Source organism: Erpetoichthys calabaricus, chromosome 16 (assembly GCF_900747795.2).
Source record: "Erpetoichthys calabaricus chromosome 16, fErpCal1.3, whole genome shotgun sequence".
NCBI classification, from domain to species: domain Eukaryota; kingdom Metazoa; phylum Chordata; class Cladistia; order Polypteriformes; family Polypteridae; genus Erpetoichthys; species Erpetoichthys calabaricus.
Window position 1 is genome coordinate 94,374,598 of NC_041409.2, and position 23,854 is coordinate 94,398,451.

At 45.9% G+C, this 23,854-nt stretch overlaps 1 protein-coding gene and 1 long non-coding RNA gene across 2 annotated transcripts; one reads left to right on the forward strand and one right to left on the reverse strand.

Annotated features, from left to right (window-relative positions):
* Positions 1 to 1,161: 1,161 nt before the first annotated feature.
* On the forward strand, positions 1,162 to 17,959 carry LOC127526017 (uncharacterized). The gene is made up of 3 exons (XR_007933642.1): positions 1,162 to 1,438; positions 2,412 to 2,542; positions 17,900 to 17,959. It is a non-coding gene; the product is annotated as an uncharacterized LOC127526017 (long non-coding RNA).
* Positions 6,126 to 23,062, reverse strand: leng9 (leukocyte receptor cluster (LRC) member 9). Its single transcript, XM_028821600.2, has 4 exons — positions 22,932 to 23,062; positions 19,836 to 19,941; positions 12,873 to 13,438; positions 6,126 to 7,304 (listed from the first exon to the last, which is right to left on the reverse strand). Exons 1-4 carry the CDS (start codon positions 22,954 to 22,956, stop codon positions 6,511 to 6,513), a joined length of 1,491 nt encoding a protein of 496 aa, XP_028677433.1. The 5' UTR covers positions 22,957 to 23,062; the 3' UTR covers positions 6,126 to 6,510.
* Positions 23,063 to 23,854: the final 792 nt, after the last annotated feature.

Consider the following 23,854-nt stretch of genomic DNA (forward strand, 5'->3'; position numbering starts at 1 on the left):
AAGGGAAGGTCTACAGGATGGTAGTGAGACAAGCTATGTTATATGGGATGGAGATGGTGGCACAGGAGACACAGCTGGAGGTGGCAGAGTTAAAGATGCTAAGATTTGCATTGTGTGTGATGAAGATGGACATGATTAGAAATGAGGACATTAGAGGGTCAGCTCAGGTTGGACGTTTAGGAGACAAAGTCAGAGAGGCAAAATTGCGTTAGTTTGGACATGTGCAGAGGAGAGATGGTGAGTATAATGGGAGAAGGGTGCTAAGGATAGAGCTCACAGGGAAGAGGAGAACAGGAAGGCCTAAGAGAAGATGTATGGATGTAGCGAGAGAGGACATGCAGGTGATGGGTGTGACAGAACAAGATGGAAAGGACAGGAAGAAATGGAAGAAGATGATCCGCTGTGGTGACCCCTAATGGGAGCAGCCGAAAGAAGAAGATGAAAGCCCATGAGCTCAAGACTCCTCAGCATGATCCTAGGGGTCTCCCTCTAATCGATCGAGGACATCATTGCCATTGTGGAAGACGCCTCTCACCCGTCACACACACCGTCTGACCTCCTGCCATCAGGTAGAACCACGGTTTTCAAACTGTGGTACGCGTACCACTGGTGGTACTTCAAGTCATGCCAAGTGGTACTCGTGTGGTCCTTTATTTTCCACGAATCGATGTTGCTAGAATGGCAATATGTTGCATATAATCGCATATAGTATAAGTATACTACTGTAAATGCGTGGAAGACTCCAAGTCGGCTTTTATTAGCGCGGGCACCCATTTCCTTAATCAGTTTAATATCACTTTAACGTCATAATTATAGTCATTATAGTGACTTTTTCTTCAAAACAACACAGGCGTAAATTAACGATTCATTGACAGTGGTACTTCAGTTTACTGGTCCTCGCAGAGTGGTACTTGTTCAAAAAAGTTTGAAAACCGTGGAGGTAGAAGACACCGCAGCATTAGGAGCAGCACAGCCAGGTCCTATAAACTATAAGACTTGTGAACTCCTACATGTCACCCATCACCATACGCCTGTAACTTTCCCCCAATTACTGTACCTACTGTCACTTGACACCACTCTGCACCTCCAGCATTGTTCGACTGTACAGCCCTGCGTCTTTTGTTTTGTCACATTGTTTTGGTAATGTTACCGTTGATGTTAAATGTAAGTTGCTTGGTCTGTGCAATGGGGACTGCAAGGAATGAAATTTTGTTCAATCATTCAGTCTACTACATTGTGGATGAAGGACAATAAAAGTAGAGTTGGGTTGAGTAAGCAATGTGCAGAAGCAATTAAAAAGGCAAATAAAAGGTTAAGTTACATCATAAAAACTGTTGAATTTACGTCAAGGGATGTTATGCTCCATCTATATCATCTACTAATGAGGTCACTTCTGGGTGCAGTTCTGGTCACCACGTTACATGAAAGGTGGAGTGAGGTGGAGTGGTGGCTCTGAGGTTAGGGATCTGCACTGGCAATTAGAAGGTTTCCGGTTCGAATCCCGTAAATGCCAAAAGGGACTCTGCTCTGTTGGGCCCTTAACCTGCAATTGCTGAGTGCTTTGAGTAGTGAGAAAAGTGCTATATAAATGGAAAGAATTATCTATATATATAATTCACTAAGTCCATGGCAAGCAAGACGCACGCAAGACAGAGCCACGCCTGCCAACTCACAGAGCCCCGCCCACCAACTCTAAGACCATGGGATACACACGACAGAGCCACGCCCACCAACTCAGAGCCACGCCCACCTACTCTAAGACCATGGGATACGCAAGACAGAGCCACGCCCGCCAACTCACAGAGCCCCGCCCCACCAACTCTAAGACCATGGGATACGCACAACAGAGCCACGCCCGCCAACTCACAGAGCCCCGCCCCACCAACTCTAAGACCATGGAATACACACGGTTGAGCCACGCCCACCAACTCAGAGCCACGCCCACCAACTCTAAGACCATGGGATACGCAAGACAGAGCCACGCCCGTCAACTCACAGAGCCACGCCCCACCAACTCTAACACCATGGGATACGCACAACAGAGCCACACCTGTCAACTCACACAGCCCCGCCCACCAACTCTAACCCTCCTCCCCGAGGCATGCGCACTGCCTGCTCATGTGCCCACCCCCAACTCCTCACCTGAGTCGCTTTCATCTGTGTAGGTGCACAAGAGAGAGACACACACACACACACACACACAGGTGCGCGAGAGAGAGACACACACACACACGAGAGACACACACACACACACAGGTGCGTGAGAGAGAGAGACACACGCACACACACACACACATTGCCTGTATCGGCCAAACCCAGTTTTCAGTCACGAACAATTGTATGTTGCTCTCTCCAGAGTTCCATCTTTTCATTCACTCACAGTCGTATCGTCAAACCCAAAGACAAAGCAGCACTTGAAGCTGTGCAGAGGAGAGCAACCAAGTGGATCATGGGACTTAGATTGATGGATTTAAGGCCAGAGGTCCACCCGACCACGTGAAGCCTGAAAACCATCAGGATGGATTGAGGTCCTTGATGTTAGGTAGAATGCCCACTGGGGGCTGGGTGGTCTCGGGACCCCTGCAGATTTTGTTTTTTTCTCCAGCTGTCTGGAGTTTTATTTTTTATTTTTCTGTCCTCCCTGGCCGTCAGACCTTACTTTTATTCTATGTTAATTAGTATTGCCTAATTTTATGTTTATATTTCATTTAATTTTGTTTCTTCCTTCATCCTGTAAAGCACTTTGAGCGACATCTTTTGTATGACAATGTGCTCTAGAAATAAACATTGTTGATGTTATTAAGGACGTGTCCGACGGTGACAGACTCAGACAATTAAACCTGTGCAGTCTCAAGCAGAGGAGACTGTGTGGGGACCTCGTCCAGATGTTTATACCACTCAAAGGAGGACAAAGGAGATCAGCAACATCCCATTCATCTTAAGGGGAAGAGCATTTAGGACTGAAGACAGGAAGCCCTTCTTTATGCAAAGAGTTGTGGGACTCAGGAACAAACTACCAAGACATGGAGTTGAAGGAGAAACCTTGAGGATCTTTAAGAAGAATCTGGATGAGATGTTGGGACAGCTGCGGTGGGTTGGCACCCTGCCCAGGATTTGTTCTTGCCTTGTGCCCTGTGCTGGCTGTGATTGGCTCCAGCAGACCCCTGTGACCCTGTGTTTGGATTCAGCGGGTTGGAAATTAGATGGATGGACGTTGGGACAGCGTGGCTATTAGCTACACAAATGAGTGACACATGGACTGAATGGTCTCCTCTCATTTGTCAAATTTCCTTGAGGAGATTTTAAGAAGGGTCTGGACGAGTTGCTGAGACAGCTTAGCTCTGAGCTACACAAACAGACTTGACGGACTGAATGGTCTCCACTTCATTTTTTATTTTTTTGCGTCGTCGCTACAAACTACAAGGAGCGAGTAAGACAGATAAGTGGAGTGAATCCGTAAATCACAATCGGTCTCGACAAAGACGCACTGATGGTTTGTATTCTCTCTCTTCAAGGTTGGACTGTAACAAAAATGAATTCACTGACCTGCAGTCATATTCTCAGAATTTGACCAAACATCAGTAAGCCACAAAAATCGGGGATGGAGTCGCGGGGAACGTCAAGTGAGCGCCATGAGATCTCGTACAACACAATGACGTGGGCCTCCGAAAAACGGCAGTAGAGAAAGAGTGTGGAGCGCGGAGTGACCAAAGCGCGTTACTTGTCAATATCAATTTATTTTATATAGCACATTTAAAACAACATAGGAATGCTGTGGCCAAAAAAAAAAAAAACATAAATAAAATAAATAATAAATAGAAGTAAGATTATAGAATCACAATGAGGAAACCACCAGTATTACTGAAGGTCACAGAAAGCAAGTGACTAGTGTGGAAGATGACCCGACACAGACAGGCAGACACGTTAAAGTCACTCAACACACGTTTACTTACACTGTCCATTATGTACAAAAGTGCCACACAAACCCCAAAGTCCCCAAAAGTCCTGGCCACAACACAAATGCTTTTCCTTCTTCAGGCCGCCTCCTTGCCTCCTCCAAGACCTCGTCCTTCTTCCACCCGAATGGAGGGAGGCGGCCCCTTTTATCCACACCCGGATGTGCTCCAGGTGTCTTCCGATGAGCTCCTCAGTGTGCCGGAAGTATCGGCTCCGCACCCGGAAGCACTCCAGGTGTCCCCGATCCTCTTCATCCCCCAGCACTTCCGGGTATGGCAGAAGTGCTGAGGTCCAGGGCTCCCAACGCATTGGGGCACCCCCTGGTGGTGACCACGAGACCCTACGGGGTTGAGCTTTAAAGCTCTGTACCCATGGTGCCCATAGCCGCCAGGGTGGTCGCCCCCATGTGGTCTGGGGGAGGTGTATGACCTCCTCCCGGGTGGGTCGCCCCCCCCCCCAAGCCACCTGCGACAATAGAAATGAGTCTTTAATCTCGTTCTGAATTGTAGACGACTCCTTTATGTGACGCGGTAACAAGTTCCACAGGTGAAGCCCTGTCTGTCCCCCTTAGTTTGACACTTGGTACGATGGACAACAAGAGACAACTGACCAGAAGATCTAAGCACTCTAGACCAGGGGTGTCAAACTCCAGGCCTGGAGGGCCGCAGTGGCTGCATCTTCTTCACTAGTGACCAGTTTTCACTGCTAATTAACTCCTTTTCCCTTCATTTCAATAGCCCTGTTTTTAAGGATTCAGTCCTCTGAGTTGATTCTTTTCTTCATTAAATGGCAGCCAAACAGAAATGAGACGTGAAACGAGCCGACAGATGAGCAGCTAAACTGGGATTTCAAACTCCAACCAATTTCACTCCAACCAATCCATTAATGAGAAGCTTATTCTTGCTGTTAATTAAGCCCGTTATTTAATCCCGTGGCCTGTTGCTGCTCTCATTCTGCCACAGCAGACATTTCCAAAACTGTTGATTTTCTGTTCATCAAAATGTTTTGGTGACCTGAGAGATCAATCTTACTGAGACCTTCACCTTTCTTTATTTTCAGATATTGTGTGATGGGGCACAGGTGAGCTGGTCATGTAGCGGCTTGTTTTGTTTCTCGTTCTTGTTTGGCTGCTAATTATAAAAAGAGACAACTAAGGAGCCTGAGTCAAGTTAATTAGCAGCAAACACTGGTCAATAATGAAGAAGATGGTTAGAATGAAAACCTGCAGCCACTACGGCCCTCCAGGCTTGGAGTTCGACACCTGTGCTCTAGACGGCTGGTGTAAAGAACACAATTCAGATAAATAGGCAGGAGCGAGCCCATGTAAAGATTTAAAAACTAGCAACAAGATTTTAAAATCAATTCGAAAAACTGACAGGCAGCCAGTGTAAAGACGCTAATATTGGAGAAACAGAGTCAGACTTTCTTGCCCCAACCAGAAAGCGAGCGGCAGCATTCTGGACCAACTGTAACCTGCGTATCAGGGATTTGCTAATCCCAGAATACAGCGAGTTGCAGTAATCGAGGCGAGAAAAGATAAAAGCAGGAGTAGCTTTCTCAAGATCCCTAGGAGATAAAAAAGGCCCGATCTTACCTAGTAGACGAAACTGTAAAAAGCAACTCTTGACGACAGAATTATTACTCTAAAGAGAGGTTTCTGTCAAAAGATGACACCAAGATTACGGATTTGAGGTTTGCAAAAGACGGAGAAAGAGCCGAGAAGTCCAAGACCAATTTGGGCTTATAGCTGATGGACCCACTATAAGCACCTCCGTTTTATTTCGATTCACATCAAGAAAATTATTAGCCATCAAGGGTCTTAGTTTAAGAAGACAGTCGTGTAGTTAATTCATTGCAGAGTTGCAGACGGGAATATAAACCTGAGTATCATCAGCATAGCAGCGAAAAGAAATGTTAAATTTCCTAAAAATAGCTCCAATAGGGTGAAGGACCCAAAATGGATCCCTGAGGAACACCACATTGAAGAGGAGCAGTAGACGAAGTTTAAAGTCACTGAAAAGTGTCTACCAGTTAGATATGATCTGAACCAGTTAAGAGCGGCCCCTTTAAGCCCAACAAGATGTTCAAGGCGCAACAGCAATGTCTCATGGTCAGTAGTGTCAAAGGCAGCGGACAGGTCAAGGAGTTACTTCTACTAGGATTAATGCGATTTATAAATGAATGCCATTTTATTAACGGTATGAAGCAACGGAGCGTTCTCTTAATTAATTTCAGATTAGATGAGCCTCCTGGACCCCTTTATGACAAGCATATAGTTTCCTACCTGTTCTGTCCAATTCAGGGTTTTGGGTGGGCTCGAGTCTCACACCAGAAGTGTTGGATGTTAAGACAAGAAGCAACCCTGGAGGGGACAACATCAGTCGTGTCACGAAGGTCACTATAAATGAAGGACTTGTATTATGTAGTGTCAGCCATGATTCCCTGTCATAACTCAGCAGCGTTAACCATAACAGGACCCCAATAACCTGCTCATAATCCCAACACCCCAATCGATGTGTTGATTCAATGCAAGTGCAAATAATAAAAATGCCCTCAGTACAGCCTGACGACAGCCGGGGTCGCATAAAACCCGTCATGACGCCTGGCTCTGCCCGCACAGCACAAGGCCAACTCCTCCACAGCCTGGCACCCAAAATCTAGAGGAGGGACCCCTTTGTACAGACTTTGAGGGAAGCAGCCAGAGGCCCCGCTGTCTTCGTTCTTTAAGCATTTGCTCACTTTAGCCAAAGCAACATGAAGATTAGCTTCTTGCTGTCCGCACACTACAGACAGACCTTTCTCCTTGAAGGCTGCGGCCAAAGTCTTTGCCAGCTTCTGGACCGAGTCCAGAGGTTCAGGCTGCACATACAGGACTCGGGCCTTGAAATCTTTCAGGCCATCTGGGAAAGAAAGAACTAAAGGGGGGGGCAACAACCTTCGGCGTTCAAATGCAAATTCTTGGAGGACATTCCTTGCCAGGTCAACTTCCTCGGGGCTGTTTAACGACAAAAGGCACAAAGTTAAGTGCAGCGTGCCCAGAGGAAGGCAATAATCGGCCAAGGTGGCATCCTTTTGTACCAGGTAATTGTGAACCTCTCTAGTTGCGCTTCTGAACATGTCCTCGGTAAGCCGAACAGACACAAAGTAGTTTGGTTTGAGCTTCTCATGATGGTCACTCTCCACTGACCCCATTACAGAAAGGTCACCTTCAGTAGAGCGGGGTACTGGTGTGGTGCTCTTAGGAGACAATGGTGTGGTTTCACGGTCCTCCTGCAATCCACATTGAGCGGAGAAATGGGACAAGAGTTTACCATCTTCGTGGGGACAGCGCTCAGGCTCGGCTTCTCCTAAAAACATAATTAAAATTCACGTTTAACACATAAAAACCAAGTGTAAGAGTCAAAGACGCAGTGGCAGCAGTCAAGTGGCAGTGCTTAAGGCAAAGCTCCAGGAAAAAAAAATCACCTTTTACTTACCCCTTACCTTGTTTCTAGTCATGGCAGAGAAAAAGGATTAGTCTCACGGTTTAATGGAGAATGGAAATAACAAAATTCCTGATACAATTGATGTCAATGGGGACCAACAATGAACAACAGCAACCACAACACATGAAAAAAAACCAAAAACTCGTGGATATCCAGTCACACCGTCAGTTCATATAGAAAACGGAATTCTTAAAATTGGTAATCTCTACGTATTAGAAAAGTATTATAAGCACGAGAAAAGTAGACACTATATCTGTCTATTATAATAAAAAATCTTGGGTTGAGACGTGATCTTCACAAAAAGATGAGAGACGCTTTAACGCCCCACGTGATCTTCTCAGAAAGACACTTTAACGTCTCACGAGACAAAAGGACTTTTAAATGATCGACGCGCAGCGCGACAAGCAGATCATGCAGCTCAGTAGCAACAAGCCAGCAGCTGATCTGCCCGCATCTCCTTAGCGTGTGTTCAGCCCCACCATGTTCACAATGTGAGCGGCAGAGACGCGAAGTGGCTGCTGTGTAGTGTGCTCTCCCGAAGTGAGCAGTGGGCAAAGCCCCCTAGTTTTACTAAGTATTAAGATGTAAGAGTTAGGGGTTAAAAAGACTTATGCCTACATATTTTTTATTATTCTGGATGAGCTAGAAGCCACCAATATTTCATAAGCCAAAGGTCAGACGTGCAGGAGGGCCGGAGAAAGATGGGCCCCTCGCTTAGAGAGAGAATGTGAACTCTTTGGCTGTAAATTATAGTAGCAAGCAACAACAGTCCTCATCAAACAGATAAGATAGACAGAGCGGGTCATGACACCCCCTGAACTAAGAATTAGAGGCAGGACTAGAGCAACGGAATGCTAGAAGTGAGATGAGGAAGAATAATGGCTGAAATGGGATGAATTGTAATAAAAGTAAAAGGTGCCAATAGCTGGGGGCTCATGAGTCCGTATGCACGCCATACAATAAAGCTGAATGCTGCCGTCTGTTCCGAGTCTCCGGGTGTCTTCATTGGGGCTGAGGGCATCCCTGCCGTGTCAGCCTGCTTCAACATTCACAACAACCCAAATGTACGCTAAAGTATTAGAAAATCAACCATCACTGCAAGAGACCCCGTGAACGAAAGTGGAACGCAGTGAAGCTTTTCAATTGAAGACCCCGCCCCTCCCCAACATTCATTGGTCAGAAGTTCTGCTCACTCTTTGGACACCATCTGCTTCACGTGATTTGTGGTGGAGTGATTTCTAACGTACAAGTTGATCGATATGACATACAGTGGGGCAAAAAAGAATTTAGTCAGCCACCAATTGTGCAAGTTCTACAACTTAAAAAGATGAGAGGCGCCTGTAATTTTCATGACAGGTTTACCTCAACTATGAGAGACAAAATGAGAAAAACAAATCCAGAAAATCACATTGTCTGATTTTTAAAGAATTTATTTGCAAATTATGGTGGAAAATAAGTATTTGGTCACCTAGAAACAAGCAAGATTTCTGACTAGACCTGTAACTTCTTCTGTTAGAGGCTCCTCTGTCCTCCATTCGTCACCTGTATTAATGGCACCTGTTTGAACTCGTTATCAATATAAAAGACACCTGTCCACAACCTCAAACAGTCACACTCCAAACTCCACTATGGCCAAGACCAAAGAGCTGTCAAAGGACCCCAGAAACAAAATTGTAGACCTGCACCAGGCTGGGAAGACTGAATCTGCAATAGGTAAGCAGCTTGGTGTGAAGAAATCAACTGTTGGAGCAATTATTAGAAAATGGAAGACATACAAGACCACTGATAATCTCCCTCGATCTGTGGCTCCACGCAAGATCTCGCCCCGTGGGGTCAAAATGATCACAAGAACGGTGAGCAAAAATCCCAGAACCACACGGGGGGACCTAGTGAATGACCTGCAGAGAGCTGGGACCAAAGTAACAAAGGCTACCATCAGTAACACACTACGCCGCCAGGGACTCAAATCCTGCAGTGCCAGACGTGTCCCCCTGCTTAAGCCAGTACATGTGCAGGCCCGTCTGAAGTTTGCTAGAGAGCATTTGGATGATCCAGAAGTGGATTGGGAGAACGTCATATGGTCAGATGAAAAAACTCTACTCGTCGTGTTTGGAGGAGAAAGAATGCTGAGTTGCATCCAAAGAACACCATACCTACTGTAAAGCATGGGGGTGGAAACATCATGCTTTGGGGCAGTTTTTCTGCAAAGGGACCAGGACGACTGATCTGTGTAAAGGAAAGAATGAATGGGGCCATGTATCGTCAGATTTTGAGTGAAAACCTCCTTCCATCAGCAAGGGCATTGAAGATGAAACGTGGCTGGGTCTTTCAGCATGACAATGATCCCAAACACACCGCCCGGGTAACGAAGGAGTGGCTTCGTAAGAAGCATTTCAAGGTCCTGGAGTGGCCTAGCCAGTCTCCAGATCTCAACCCCATAGAAAATCTTTGGAGGGAGTTGAAAGTCCGTGTTGCCCAGCGACAGCCCCAAAACATCACTGCTCTAGAGGAGATCTGCATGGAGGAATGGGCCAAAATACCAGCAACAGTGTGTGAAAACCTTGTGAAGACTTACAGAAAACGTTTGACCTCTGTCATTGCCAACAAAGGCTATATAACAAAGTATTGAGATGAACTTTTGTTATTGACCAAATACTTTTTTTCCACCATAATTTGCAAATAAATTCTTCAAAAATCAGACAATGTGATTTTCTGGATTTTGTTTTCTCATTTTGTCTCTCATAGTTGAGGTATACCTATGATGAAAATTACAGGCCTCTCTCATCTTTTTAAGTGGGAGAACTTGCACAATTGGTGGCTGACTAAATACTTTTTTGCCCCACTGTATATTCTGCATATTTTTATTTGTAAGCTAGACAAAGCAAACGAGACATTAGGCGTTGTTACTTGTGTTCTGTGTATTGTATTGTATTGTATTGTATTGACCCCCCTTTTTCTTTTTGACACCCACTGCATGCTCAACCTACCTGGAAAGGGGGCTCTCTCTGAACTGCCTTTCTCAAAGTTTCTTCCATTTTTATTTGGGAGTTTTTCCTTGTCTTCTTAGAGAGTCAAGGCTGGGGGGCTTTCAAGAGGCAGGGTCAGTTAGAGCCCACTGCAGCACTTCTTGTGTGATTTTGGGCTATACAAAAATAAATTGTATTGTATTGTTTCAGGGGGCACGTTTCACTTCATTGAGGAGAACAACAGTGCTTTGATGTTTACCTAACTAACCTCCCACCCCCTGAGTCTTTAGGACTGACACAGGATGTGAAATTTACGGTGATTTACGGTGTTATATGAAGTATTAAACCCAGCTTTGACAAAAGTGACTGTGTGTGGACTTGGAGCTTTTAAGCCATTGTGGCGAGTGGCTGGGGGTGGTACCCAGCCGGGACGCCTGGAAGGACCGGAAGAGGGATTACGCCTCCTCCGGACCACGAGGGGGGGCAGCCGCCCTGGTTGGTATGGGGACCACGGGGAACAGAGCATGGAAGCTCAACCCTATAGGGGCCCATGGTCACCACCAGGGGGCACCCGGATGCCTGAAGAGCCCTGGACGTCAGCACTTCCACCACCCCCGGGGGTGCTGGCGGAAGGATTACCAGGGACACTCGGAGTGCTTCCGGTTCTCAGCCAGCACTTCCGCCACACCAGGGAGTGCCGGCGGAAGTTCATCGGGAGGCACCTGGGCACGTCCGGGAGAACATAAAAGGGGCTGCCTCCCTCCATTCGTCAGCTGGAAGTGGACGGAGCTCGGAGGAGACGCATTGTGATAGAGGCCTGGACTGAGGGTGCTTAGTGCTGGGGCACTGGGTGGTGTGCGGTTGGATATTCACTTGTAAATTTGAATAAACGTGTGTTTGGGTGTAAACCATCGGTGTCGGACTGTCTGTGTCCAGGCTGTTTCCCACACCATCCACCGCAGGCAGGCCATGCACGGCCTAAACAAAGAATTGGGGGACGAGTTGGACCAGAGTGCTCTCGCCGTTACCAGTTAGACTAATTTGCTGTTGTTGACTGGTTTTGATTCGAAGGCCATTCTGTACCATGATGCCCCAGTGGTTTGCGTTTGGTGGTAATGCCATGTTTCCCTGGCTGGGGTTCACAGCCGTGTTCCTTGTTTGCATCGTCTAATTTTATGCCACTTATTTCTATTCATGTTGCTTTTCTTTATTATGTACATTTTTCTTTGTGCTCATTTGTAAATGGATCAGGCCTTGGTTACGACCCATGTGCTTTATGAGTGATTCACTGGCCACCTGCCAGTCACCACCAGGAACGGCCCCTCCACTCTGTTTATGGGAGGGCCCTCCATCGTTCTTGCCGGTTCATTTCGAAAGCACTAAAGAGTGCAGAGTTCCTTGTGAGTATCTGTGCCTTTGTTATTGACTCAGGATCTTCTGACTGTTTTTGGGACTTCCTTGACTTTGTGCTCCTCACAGCTGTGTGTATTGTAGAGCCTTTTGTATTTTTAAGATTATTCAAAGCCTTTTTCTTGCCGGGGTTTGACGGTATTTCCCCCACAGAACTTTGGAGCTTTTGTGACTTCCCCAGTCATGGCAGGTAAGAATGGGATAAAGTTGGTCACCTTACCTGAAGACAACTCTATCTTGACAGCCATATTGAGACGGGCATGAGGCCTGTTTCAATACTCCATTCAAAGACCATGTTAGACTGAAGGTAAGCCGAGAGCCGCCTATGGACACGAGACGCACGGCTACTTAGGCTGTAATGGTGTGGTTTGCGGATATTCACATTGTATTCGATTTCCTTAATATTTTGGGACATTAAAATAATTCAATGTGTAACTTAACCCCTGCCTGTTTCTTCACTCTGTCTAATTGCCTGAGGTTACAGGTGTAGAAGGGAAGTGGGGAGGAAGTGCCAAAGTACCTGATCACAGAGTTGTAAGCGCGTATGGGATTTTAGACACGTTATTAAGTAAAAAAGGGGATAACGGGGTCACCACAGGACCTTACACAGCAAAGCAACATTTCAGAGTGCAGTCTACGAGACTCTCTTCATGTGTCGCTGCTGCCCACCTCCATTTGAATTTCGGACTCCCTCCCTGTATTTAAGAAGAGTCTAAAGACTCTCTGGTGGGATGCATTTCTGACTAACTGATAATTGCTGTTAGATTGTTTTAATCTAGGAATTGTATTTTGTTCTGAGCACCAATCAGTTTTGTCACCTTGTCCTGTCACATTTGTTCTTTTGTAAGTCACTTTGGATCAAAGTGTCTGCTAAGCAGGTAAACGTAAATCTTTATTAGGTTCAGAGGGCGAAACCTGTTCTGAACATCTTCAGTGGCCACATCTGTATACGTGACCGCTGGGACTCGTTAAATGGTGGCACTGTGGTGTGTTCAGGGACATTCAAGCAGTAAGCAGACAATGCGGTTGGTGACCGTTTTTTTTTCCTTCTTACCTATTTTTGTCTCTTCTTCAGCGTCCTCCTCTTTAACATCGCCTTTCTCCTCATCCCGTCCTCCATTTCTCTCTCTCCTCTCGTCATCGATGACATCTATGATGGTCCTTCCACTGCCCGTAGAGCCAAACACATCGTCAAGCCTGTGGTTTTTATCCCAGACCACCTTGTCGCGATAACGGAAATACTGTATGCGGTGCTGAGGCACAGCCAGAACTTCATAGGTGTCCAGGGCCGCAAAATCTTCTTCCCAGCTAAACTCTGAAAACGGCTTCTCCAGGACCCCAAGAAAGCGGTCGAGGTAGCCTACCGCAAATTCTTCAGATTTCAGCTCCGGATCCCAAAGGATACGGGAGATCACATCCTCCGCAGTCTTCATCGATGGCTTTTTTTTGGACCCCGCATCTTGCTTCAGGTCCTCTTTGTCCTTTCTGCTTCTCCCCTTTGCTCCCTCTTTCACCGGGCTCTTCTTGCATTTGGAATTCTCCGCAGCACTTGCTGAATGTGGCCTAACATCTGTATCATACCTCTTCACTGAGGAATCCTTGGGGTCTGGAGGGAGTTTACTGGAAAACCATTGGGGGGGAAAAAAAAAGGTTTCATTCAAAGGGTTTAAGCCAATCCTACCCTTAAACTGAACGACGTCCCACCCATGGCTTTTTCCCCACCAACTACATTCGGTGCTGCCAGGTATCTCATGACCTTTGACTGAGGAGGTTTAAAAATGTGTGTCTGTACAAAAGACTTTTAGTAAGAACAAATACCGAAAAATACTCGCATATAAAAATCAATCATAAAATCAGACCACCGACTCATACGCCCGTTCAAAAATGCGACACTCCAAACTCACGCCAGTTTCTCAGACACATTGAACTTTGTTGCAGCAGCACAGTTACCAACCTCTATCGCTACTTCAGCGACTTTCAATTTAAAACCAGCTTCTTATTTTCTTCTAATAGAACGCTCCATCGTAGATAAGGGATGCTCTTATGATACAGGAGTACGAGGGAGTGATACTTCCATCCATCCATCCATTGTCTCCCGCTTATCCGAGGTCGGGTCGCGGGGGCAGCAGCTTGAGCAGAGATGCCCAGACTTCCCTCTCCCCGGCCACTTCTTCTAGCTCTTCCGGGAGAATCCCAAGGCGTTCCCAGGCCAGTCGAGAGACATAGTCCCTCCAGCGTGTCCTGGGTCTTCCCCGGGGCCTCCTCCCGGTTGGACGTGCCCGGAACACCTCACCAGGGAGGCGTCCAGGAGGCATCCTGATCAGATGCCAGAGCCACCTCATCTGACTCCTCTCGATGCGGAGGAGCAGCGGCTCTACTCTGAGCCCCTCCCGGATGACTGAGCTTCTCACCCTATCTTTAAGGGAAAGCCCAGACACCCTGCGGAGGAAACTCATTTCAGCCGCTTGTATTCGCGATCTCGTTCTTTCGGTCACTACCCATAGCTCATGACCATAGGTGAGGGTAGGAACATAGATCGACTGGTAAATTGAGAGCTTCGCCTTGCGGCTCAGCTCCTTTTTCACCACGACAGACCGATGCAATGCCCGCATTACTGCGGATGCCGCACCGATCCGCCTGTCGATCTCACGCTCCATTCTTCCCTCACTCGTGAACAAGACCCCGAGATACTTGAACTCCTCCACTTGGGGCAGGATCTCGCTACCAACCCTGAGAGGGCACTCCACCCTTTTCCGGCTGAGGAGTGATACTAAAAACAAAACAGTGCAAACGTCACTATGGAATAGTTTGGGTCTTACCGTGAGGTCACGTAGGCACAATGGAGAGAGAAAAAAAGGCCGTGTGCTCCGTGGTTACTCTCTCAGGTGGACATTAGCATATCACCAGTAAACCCGCGATTCTCTACAGAATCGCAAATCCAAGAATGGCAATTACTTTCTGCTCTCTCCAATATTTGTAGGGATGTAAGATCATGGAGGGTGGGAGCGTCCTGGGAAAGTGTTCAATTAATGAAAGAAATACATTTGTAGTAAAGCGATTTCGTTTTGGAGCCATGACTCGTCTGGTTCTGGTGTTTAAGAAGCGCGTTGTAGGTGCCTTCATTCATTGTTTTTATCCATGCAGTCTCGTGTTTGTTTTCCTATGGGTGTGTTGTTAGCTAGACGTCGTTTGCTGTTAGGAATTATAATTGGACCGCTGACCGCAGGCACTGTGGAGTAGCTGACTGCTGGCACTGTCAGTAATCACCACTACCTCAAGTTTAGATACATACACATATATAGATAGACGCCGCACTCACTGTGTTTCCCAGTAGACACGATACGTCAGCCCGTCTATACGATACCTGAGCTGTTTCGTTTTGGAGCCGTGCCTCCTTTGCTTCTGGTGTTTGTAGGCGTGACTCCTGTGGTTCTAGTGTTATTGAAGCGCTTTGTAGGAGCCTTCGTTCATTAATCCATGTGGGCTCATTATTGTATTTCCGTTAGTTGAGCTGTTTGTTTTTGGAGCTGTGACTCCTGTGCTTCTGCTGTTTCAGAAGCGCGTTGTAGGCGTCTTCGTGTACCTATAGCCTGTCTCGATGCGTGCGTTGTAGGAGCCTTCGTTCATTTATCCATGTGGGCTCATTTTTGTATTTCCGTTAGATACATACACATATATAGATAGACGCCGCATTCACTGTGTTACCCTGTAGACACGATATGTCAGCCCGCCTATACGATACCTGAGCTGTTTCGTTTTGGAGCCGTGCCTCCTTTGCATCTGTTTGTGAAGCACTTGCGTTCATTGTTGTAGGCGCCTGCGTTCATTGTTTTTATCCATGCAGGCTCGTTTTTGTATTTCCGTTAATTGAGCTGTTTCTTTTTGGAGCCGTGACTCCGTTAGCTATACGTCGTTTACGAGCGTTCGTTTATTGTTTTTATCCATCTGGTCTCGTGTCTGTGTTTTCTGTAGCTGTACTGTTAATAATGAATTAAAGTAATGTGATTCAAATATGCTATGTAGTGTGGACCTTTGGGGAGTCCGTAGTAACTCGGGTTTGACTCTGGGGCGGGGTGCCGAATCCATCTGGTCTCGTTTCTGTGTTTTCTGTGGCTCTGTCATTAGCTATGGGCGGGCTCGTTGCAGTGCGCGTGCGCTTCGATGTGTCCTGCGTCCTGCATCCGGTTTACAACCTTCGGTTAGTAATATAGATAATCTATTGGACCAATAATGTGAGTTTTCCGCATTCAACTTATATGACTGACATTATAAAATACCGGAAATTACACGGTAAAATCAAGTCCAAACTTATCCGCAGGAGAACTTATCCGCAAGCATATACAGTATCTGAAATCTAATATGATAACGAGGGTCTTGTCTGCAGCTTGAGTCTCTTGTTTGTTTATGTAATATTTAAAAATATTATTTTGTATATTTTTCTAATAATTAAATGTTTGGTTTTGTATTTTTTTTGTAATTTTATTTTAAACTATACAGCTGGGACAATCCTCTCGCTCCATCACTAGGTGGCCCCGCCTCCTTGGCCTTCACGTTAAGGAGACCAATAACTAAAACCTCCGCTATTAACATAACACAAAAGGCAAAACAATGAATAAACACAGTATGAATAAAAACATAATATGACAAAAAAAATAATAAAATTAACAAAATATACCAAATAAGATATTATTATCAATTATTATTATACACTACAGGCACAAAACCTAAGAAATTATAAAACAAAAAGAAAAAAAAGTGGAAATTAAAATATACATAAACATGTTTTCAGAAAGGTTTGCAAATTTATGAAAAACCAAAAGTATTCCGACCCCTAATTCACTACTTTGTAGAAGCCCCTATGGCTGCAATTCCAGCTTCGAGTCCCCTCAGCTGAGTTTCTCCCGTTCTTCCTGGCAGACCCTCTCAGGCTCCATTAAGACTGGATGGGGAGCGTCTGTGAAGTGCCATCCTCAGGTCACGCCACACGTGTTCTAGGGGGTTTAAGGCTGGGCCACTTGAGGACACTCAGAGAGACTTGTCCCAAAGCCACTCCAGCGATGTCACGGCTGCATGCTTCAGGTCTCTGCTGTGCTAAAAGGTGAGCTGTCACTCCAGCATGAGGTCGATGTGCATACCGGAGCAGGCATCTCTGGATTTGGCATCAATTCATCTTTCCGTCAGTTCTGAGGAGCCTCTCTGTCCCTGCCACTGAGAAGCACCTCCATACTGCCACAGCTGTCCTTCACAGTAGGGATGGTGTTGGGCCAGCAATGAGCAGTGTGAGATCTTTAATGGACACAGTGCTTGGTGGTCTGCCCAAAGAGTTCAACGTTTATCTCGTCAGACCAAACCAAACCCTTTAAGTCAAGAGTGCCTTCCATCAAGCCCCTCTACCGTCAATGTCTTATTGATGGGGTGCTGTTGAGATGGTCACACTTTCCATAGGTTCTCCCATCTCAGCACAGGACTACTGAAGCTGTATTAAGAGTGGCCAATGGGTTTTTTGTCACCACCCTGACAAAGACCCTTCTTTTGGCCAGTTACTTAGTTTACTATATATGCATTGAATTATCATTTCCTTCATGGCTCCGTAATCTGTACCAATCCCTACTCTTCCCTGCTGTTCTTTTTCCATTTTTTTTCTCTGGTGGCGATATGTGCCAACACCACCTGACCAGGGCACCATGCAGTCCCAACATTGATGGGTTGAAGGCCAGATGTCCACATGACCCTCGTCATCAAATTCTTTCACGTGAAGCCTGAAAACCTTGAGGACTGATTGAGATCATTGATGTCAGGTAGAAATGCCCACTGGGGGCTGGGTGGTCTCTTGGCATTGGAAAACTGTTGAATGTATGTCAAGGGATGTTATGCTCCAACTATATCATGCACTAATGGGGTCACTTCTGGAGTCCTGTGTGCAGTTCTGGTCACCATGTTACATGAAAGACAAAGCAGCACTTGAAGCTGTGCAGAGGAGAGCAACCAAGTGTATCATGGGACTTAGATTGATGGACTGAAGGCCAGAGGTCCACATGAAGCCTGAAAACCATCAGGATGGATTGTGATTGTTGATGTCAGGTAGAATGCCCACTGGGGACTGGGTGGTCTCTTGGCATTGGAACCCCTGCAGATATTTTTATCTGGAGCTTTTTTTTTTGCTGCCCTCCCGGCCATTGGACCTTACTTTATACTTAGTTTTTTTAGTATCGCCTAATCTCATTTTAGTTTTTTATAAATGTTTCTTTATCTTGTAAGGCACTTTGAGCTGCACCATTTGTGCGAAAATTTGAGACAGACATAAATGTTGTTGTTTGCAATGAAAGCCAACAGGATGCACCAGACCACAACCTGGACAGCCTCAGCAAAGGGTCTGAATGCTTATAGGAATGAAAAAATTCAGATTTTTAATACTTTTGCTAACCTTTCTGAAAACAAGTTTGTGTAACTATGGGTTATTGAGTGAAGACCGAGTCATCCATTTAAAATGAAATGCACAGCACAAAGAAGTGTGCAGAAAGTGAATCCACTGTAGACACAGACAGCGGTGCGGTGTGGGAGTCCCAATTCATAAGGCAGTGGTCACTGTTCCACTACGCCACCCTAGAAGCAGATTTTTTATTTATTTATTTCTCCCATGCGGGTGCAGTGGGGGCTCAGGGGCTGGGGATCTGCACCGCTGATCAGAAGGTTGCCGGTTCAAATCCCGTAAAAGAGCCAGGAGTGACTCCACTCCGTTGGGCTCTTAACCTGTGATTGCCCCGTCCTGAGTGTGAAGTTAAACTGCGTCCAGCCCTGCAAGAGGGTCCTCCACCCTGCAGGGAAAACTTGGGGGTTGGTGGCATGACTGGCACTCCACGCACCATTAAAAAAAAAAAAGTCCCCCTGTTCCAATGTGGTGCTGAGGTGCATTTCCTTAAGAGGGATTAGCTCTCTGGAAATGTGTTCTTTTTTTAATTGTGCCGTTTTAATTAACCTGAATTTAAATAATTATAAATAAAAAAGGTATTATCCCCACCCAGCATGCAATATGACGGTTACAAGATTACACGAGAAGTATAAAGGATAATCTAGCTAACTTTACTGACGGGTTCACGTGGTATTACAGACGGGAAGCTTATGACAGACTCTATCAAGCAATGTGGCCAACGCTGTCTGCCATCTTTCGTCGCCACGCTGAAAGGATTTTCACTGGACGGAAGACATAATCTTCCGCCCGGCAGCTTCAAAGTGTGTTGGCCGTAGGTCCATCCTTATATTCTGGTTGCTCCATGTGCAGGCTCCTTCTCTGGATCCAAACAAGGACAGGAAAGGACTCAAATCCCACCTTCAAAAAATACAGGAATAGCACAATGCCTACATACAGTTCTCATTCTCCCAACACGGAAAGAGGATGGTGTGCTGACAGAAGACATAAATATACTAGTCTGTCTTTAGGCTGACTATTCAATTCTCCAGTTGTCTTTGGCTCTCCAGTCCTGTGCTTGGCTCGGCAATTCTAAATGCTGATGCTGAGCCCCTGTGTACCACACTTGGTCTGCCTGTGTGAATGAGTCCACAACAGTGGGCACAGAGAACAGTGACATTAAACTTAATAACAAAACATATTATAACAAGGTGTCACCTGACGGATGATTGCACTCATGTCCTAATTTGGGATCCTAAGGTGGTTTGTCATGTAGTGGGTGCAGCAATGGCTCAGTATCAGCGCAGGCTCCTCACCTCTCACCTCTCCCATGCTGACGCATTATCTATGTGGAGTTGGGGTATTTAATTGGTTTAACCTCCAAATCCTTAATGACGTAATTCCTAGGTTGACTGTTGATTCCATGAAAGGCCCTGTGGTGGTGGGCATGCGAGTGAGTGAGTGAGTGGGACCCATGACCAGGGCTGTTTAATGTTCTTGCACCCAGGGCAGCCAGGAGAGGCTCAGACGCCCTGCAATCCCAAAGTGACAATGTTACACACTTTAGAAAAACTCAAGATCCGATGGCACGTCACACTGCCCTGAACTGACCTGTGAATGTTCCAACACTGGGATCCAAAGCGACAGAGGCCTTGCAAGTAGAACTGGCAAACGCTGGCGCTCTCCTTTTTAGATTCTGCCACTTTGTCAGGACCTCCTGGCAAAAGAAGAAGACAGCGATGCAGATGTTAACGACACAATGTATGCAAAATACAAAAAAGGCCGCTCCACGGCATACAGTTTCCCGCGAGTGACATTAAACCAGCGGCAAACTTAATCGAGTTAAAAATAAAAAAAATCAGTGGCTGACAATCTAAACAATGACAAAAGCCTAACAATTTTTTTTTTAACCAAACCAGTAATTCCAGTTACTATTTTAGCAAGTGGAAAGCATTTCGCTAAAAATTCAAAATTCAAAAGCGTAAAGAATACAAAGCAGTACCTCGCCTGACGTAACAGGAGGCTTTGGCCGTAATCCACACTTCTAAAGAAAAGCCCATGCGTCACATCTAACACCCGAGTGGTCCGACCAGTTACTCCGCTCTCAGGAATGCTGCTTGAGGGCGCGACGCCTGACAGACTAATCACTTTCTGCAACTCTGACCTCGGGAAACAGGATGAGGCTCCTTAATTAGTAGAAACGAGTGCCGTGATGGGGGACGAGTGGCACGGCGGCTCAGACTTTAGGGCTGCTGTCTCATGGAGTGTTGTGATGTGAAATGCTGTATACAACTATACAAATATTTTGTATGTCTTTATTTGTAACTTAGTCAAAGCAAATGTAATATTAGTATTCCATTATTGATAATAACAGCAATGGTTTGATGGTTTAAGAACCCCTTCCCGCCTTTTAGGAATGAGTCTCTTTGTAATTTTACGACAGGGTTGGGGTGAAGTGCCTCAAACCAGTTTGGCCAGTGATTCTCTGCTGGAGTCTCTCAGGAAAGCCAGGCTGCCCAGCTGGCAAGCTTTACCCTAACACCTGGTTTGGAGGGCATATGTGAAGGTATTCTGTGCCCCATTGGTCTGAAGTATGGCTTGTATCAGAAGCCTTTAAGTACCACGACACCCTATTGGCTGTAGGGGTTGGACAGAAAACCTATAAATTTGGTTACTTTACCCAGCTCTCTCTCTGTCTTTCTCCAAACTGATGAAGACCATCTCACACACCATGAACTGAAAAGGACAACACAATGAAGAGCACAGCTCGGCAGCCATATTGAGACAGGCATGCGGCCTGTCCTGAAGAAAGCTGACCACAAATGAGGACTTAACTGGAGACATTTAAAGTCTGTGTGCCGCCTGAAACTACACATCAGCATTTATCAGGTTGTAGGGTTGCCGATATTCAAATGTAATTTATTTATGAATATTATCAATAATACATTATTTAAGTTGTAACTTAACTCCTGCTTGTCTTTTACTACACCTAATTGCCTGAGGTTATAAATGTAGAAGAGAAGGTGGGGAGATGTTATAAAGTACAACACCTTATAAAGAGTGGTAAGTCCGGGAGATTTGAGGCATTCTGACAAAGGCTACTTATTAATAATACAAAAGAGGGAAAGTAAAATAACACTCTACCGACAAAACAACATGGAGTTTGGTGTCCTGGGGTCTCATAATGAACCTGACCTCTGCCTCGGTGCGGTGTACACATGCAGCGGTGTGCAAAAGTATTCAGTCCCCTTCAGAGTCCTCCTCATTTTCTTCATGACCATGGATTTGTCCCCATATTTACCAATTCAGGATGCGTAATGTGAACTCTTATGCTGTAACAATACATTTCCAAAGTCCAGATAAACCATTTTCCGTAGCTATTGAACCGAAGAAGAAAAATGCCAAAGTTTGTGTGTTGTCCAAGTATTTAAAGCGCTGTGCTTTGGAAGCTCCAGGTTTACACAAATGACAAATGAATGACAAGTGAAACAAAGGTGACAGTCATAATTAAGTATAATGAAGTCCTACTTGTGAGTACAGTTCAATATCTACAGAAAATGATTTATCTGGACTTTGGAAATGCATTGTTACGGCGTAAGAGTTCACATTACAAATATGGGCTGCGGTGGGCTGGCGCCCTGCCCGGGGTTTGTTTCCTGCCTTGCACCCTGTGCTGGCTCCGATTGGCTCCAGCAGACACCCGTGACCCTGTAGTTAGGATATAGCGGGTTGGATAATGGATGGATGGTAAATATGGGGACACATTGTCACACACGTGTGCCTGGGAGGCAGTTGAAGGGCCTGAATTTTTTTTTTTGTTTTGTTCTTTATTTCGCCTTATACAATTTCTTGTATTAGGAATTTGTTAGTTTTCGGGTCGGAGCGCAGGGTCAGCCATTGTACAGCACCCCTGGAGCAATTACAGGTTAAGGGTCTTGCTCAAGGGCACAGCAGTGATGGGGATTCGAACCGCCAACCTTCTGGATACCAGCGCAGATCCTTAGCCTCAGAGCCACCACGCCGCCCTATGAGGGTAATTCCACCCCAGACCAGGGGGTGGCAGAGTGTACTGACCCACTTTCTCTCTTTCCACTGCAGACCAATTCTGTCTGGTTCTGATAATGCCACGTTGCGTTTCCAGCCCTGATGACATCACTGCCTGTCCTCTCCTTTAAAACCGCCATCTTTGCCTCATCAAAACAGTTCTGTCCTGGACTCAAATCTGTACGCCACACTTAACTCTTTTGCAATATACGGGCGTCTGCCCCAACTCTTTTTGTGGCTCACTTGTCTCTTCTTTGACAACATCTTCTCTCGTGCAGAAAATGAGGAGGACTTTCAAGGGGGTTGAATACTTTTGCACACTGCTGCACTTCTTATGTCTTAAGTGGGCTCTCCTAGGAGTACTCCAGTCATCTTTCACACATCCCACAGATGTCTGTATTCTGTCGCTTGGCAAGTCTACGTTGCTCCCAATGCCAGTCGATGTGTGTGAGAGAGACTAACATGGTACTCCAGTGGCCTGTTCAGGGTTAGTTAGTCTCTGCCTCACGTTAGGTGTCGCCAGGGTGGGCTACAGTTCCCTATCATCCTGAAATGGATTAAGATGACATGAAAATGTACGGACGTGTGTGCCGAGGCACAGAAAGAAAAGCCGCCAAGATTTAGTGTTACTTGACTTCGATTCTAGGACTACGCCAGGCTTACCGGACTCTTCTGATTGGCTGGCCATCTTCGTGGAGATGTCTTCTCTTCAGAATGGCACAACCTGGCAGTAGAGAGGGGAACAGAAAACCTGCCTCAGTCTCAATAAATGTCTAATAATCAATTGTGATATAAAGTATTACTAGGCCTGCTACGCACAAAGCTAATAAATAATAACAGAATAAGACTGACACAAATTCAGAATTTACTCATAACATATGACACATAAAATATGAATTCTAGTGTGTGTGTGTGTGTGTGTGTGATAAGGCCCTCAGATGAAATGGCACCTCATCCAGGGCTGCTTATTGCCTTGTGCCCAGTGCTGTCAGGATCGGCTCCAGCCATCCCTGAACTGGATTAAGGAGGCCTAAAAATGGATGGATGGATATTTTTCAAGATACAGAGCTGCCATCCAACCATGCAATGCACTCCTTTGAGGGGTGGGGTGGGGGGGGGGGGGGGGGGGGGTCACTCATCAAAAAAGCTTACAAGTGTCAAGTAGACAATCGAGTCGAAAAGCGACAGCACAAATGGCACTGCTGTTGGGTTCTGGCCATTCCTCTGACAGTCCTTGGGGTGCCAACTGGATGGTCGACAAGCCTCGGCAGCTGCCAGGCCTTTATTATTCTCCTTCATGACGTGGTATACGCTGTATACGGTGGAACCTCGGGTCACGACTGTAATTCATTCCAAAACTCTGGTCGTAACCCAATTTGGTCGTGACCCGAAGTAATTTCCCCCATAGGATTGTATGTAAATGCAATTAATCCGTTCCAGACTGTACAAACTGTATGTAAATATATATATTTTTTTTAAGATTTTTAAGCACAAAAATAGTTAATTATACCATAGAATGCACAGTGTAATAGTAAACTAAATGTAAAAACATTGAATAACACTAAGAAAACCTTGAACGGAGAAAA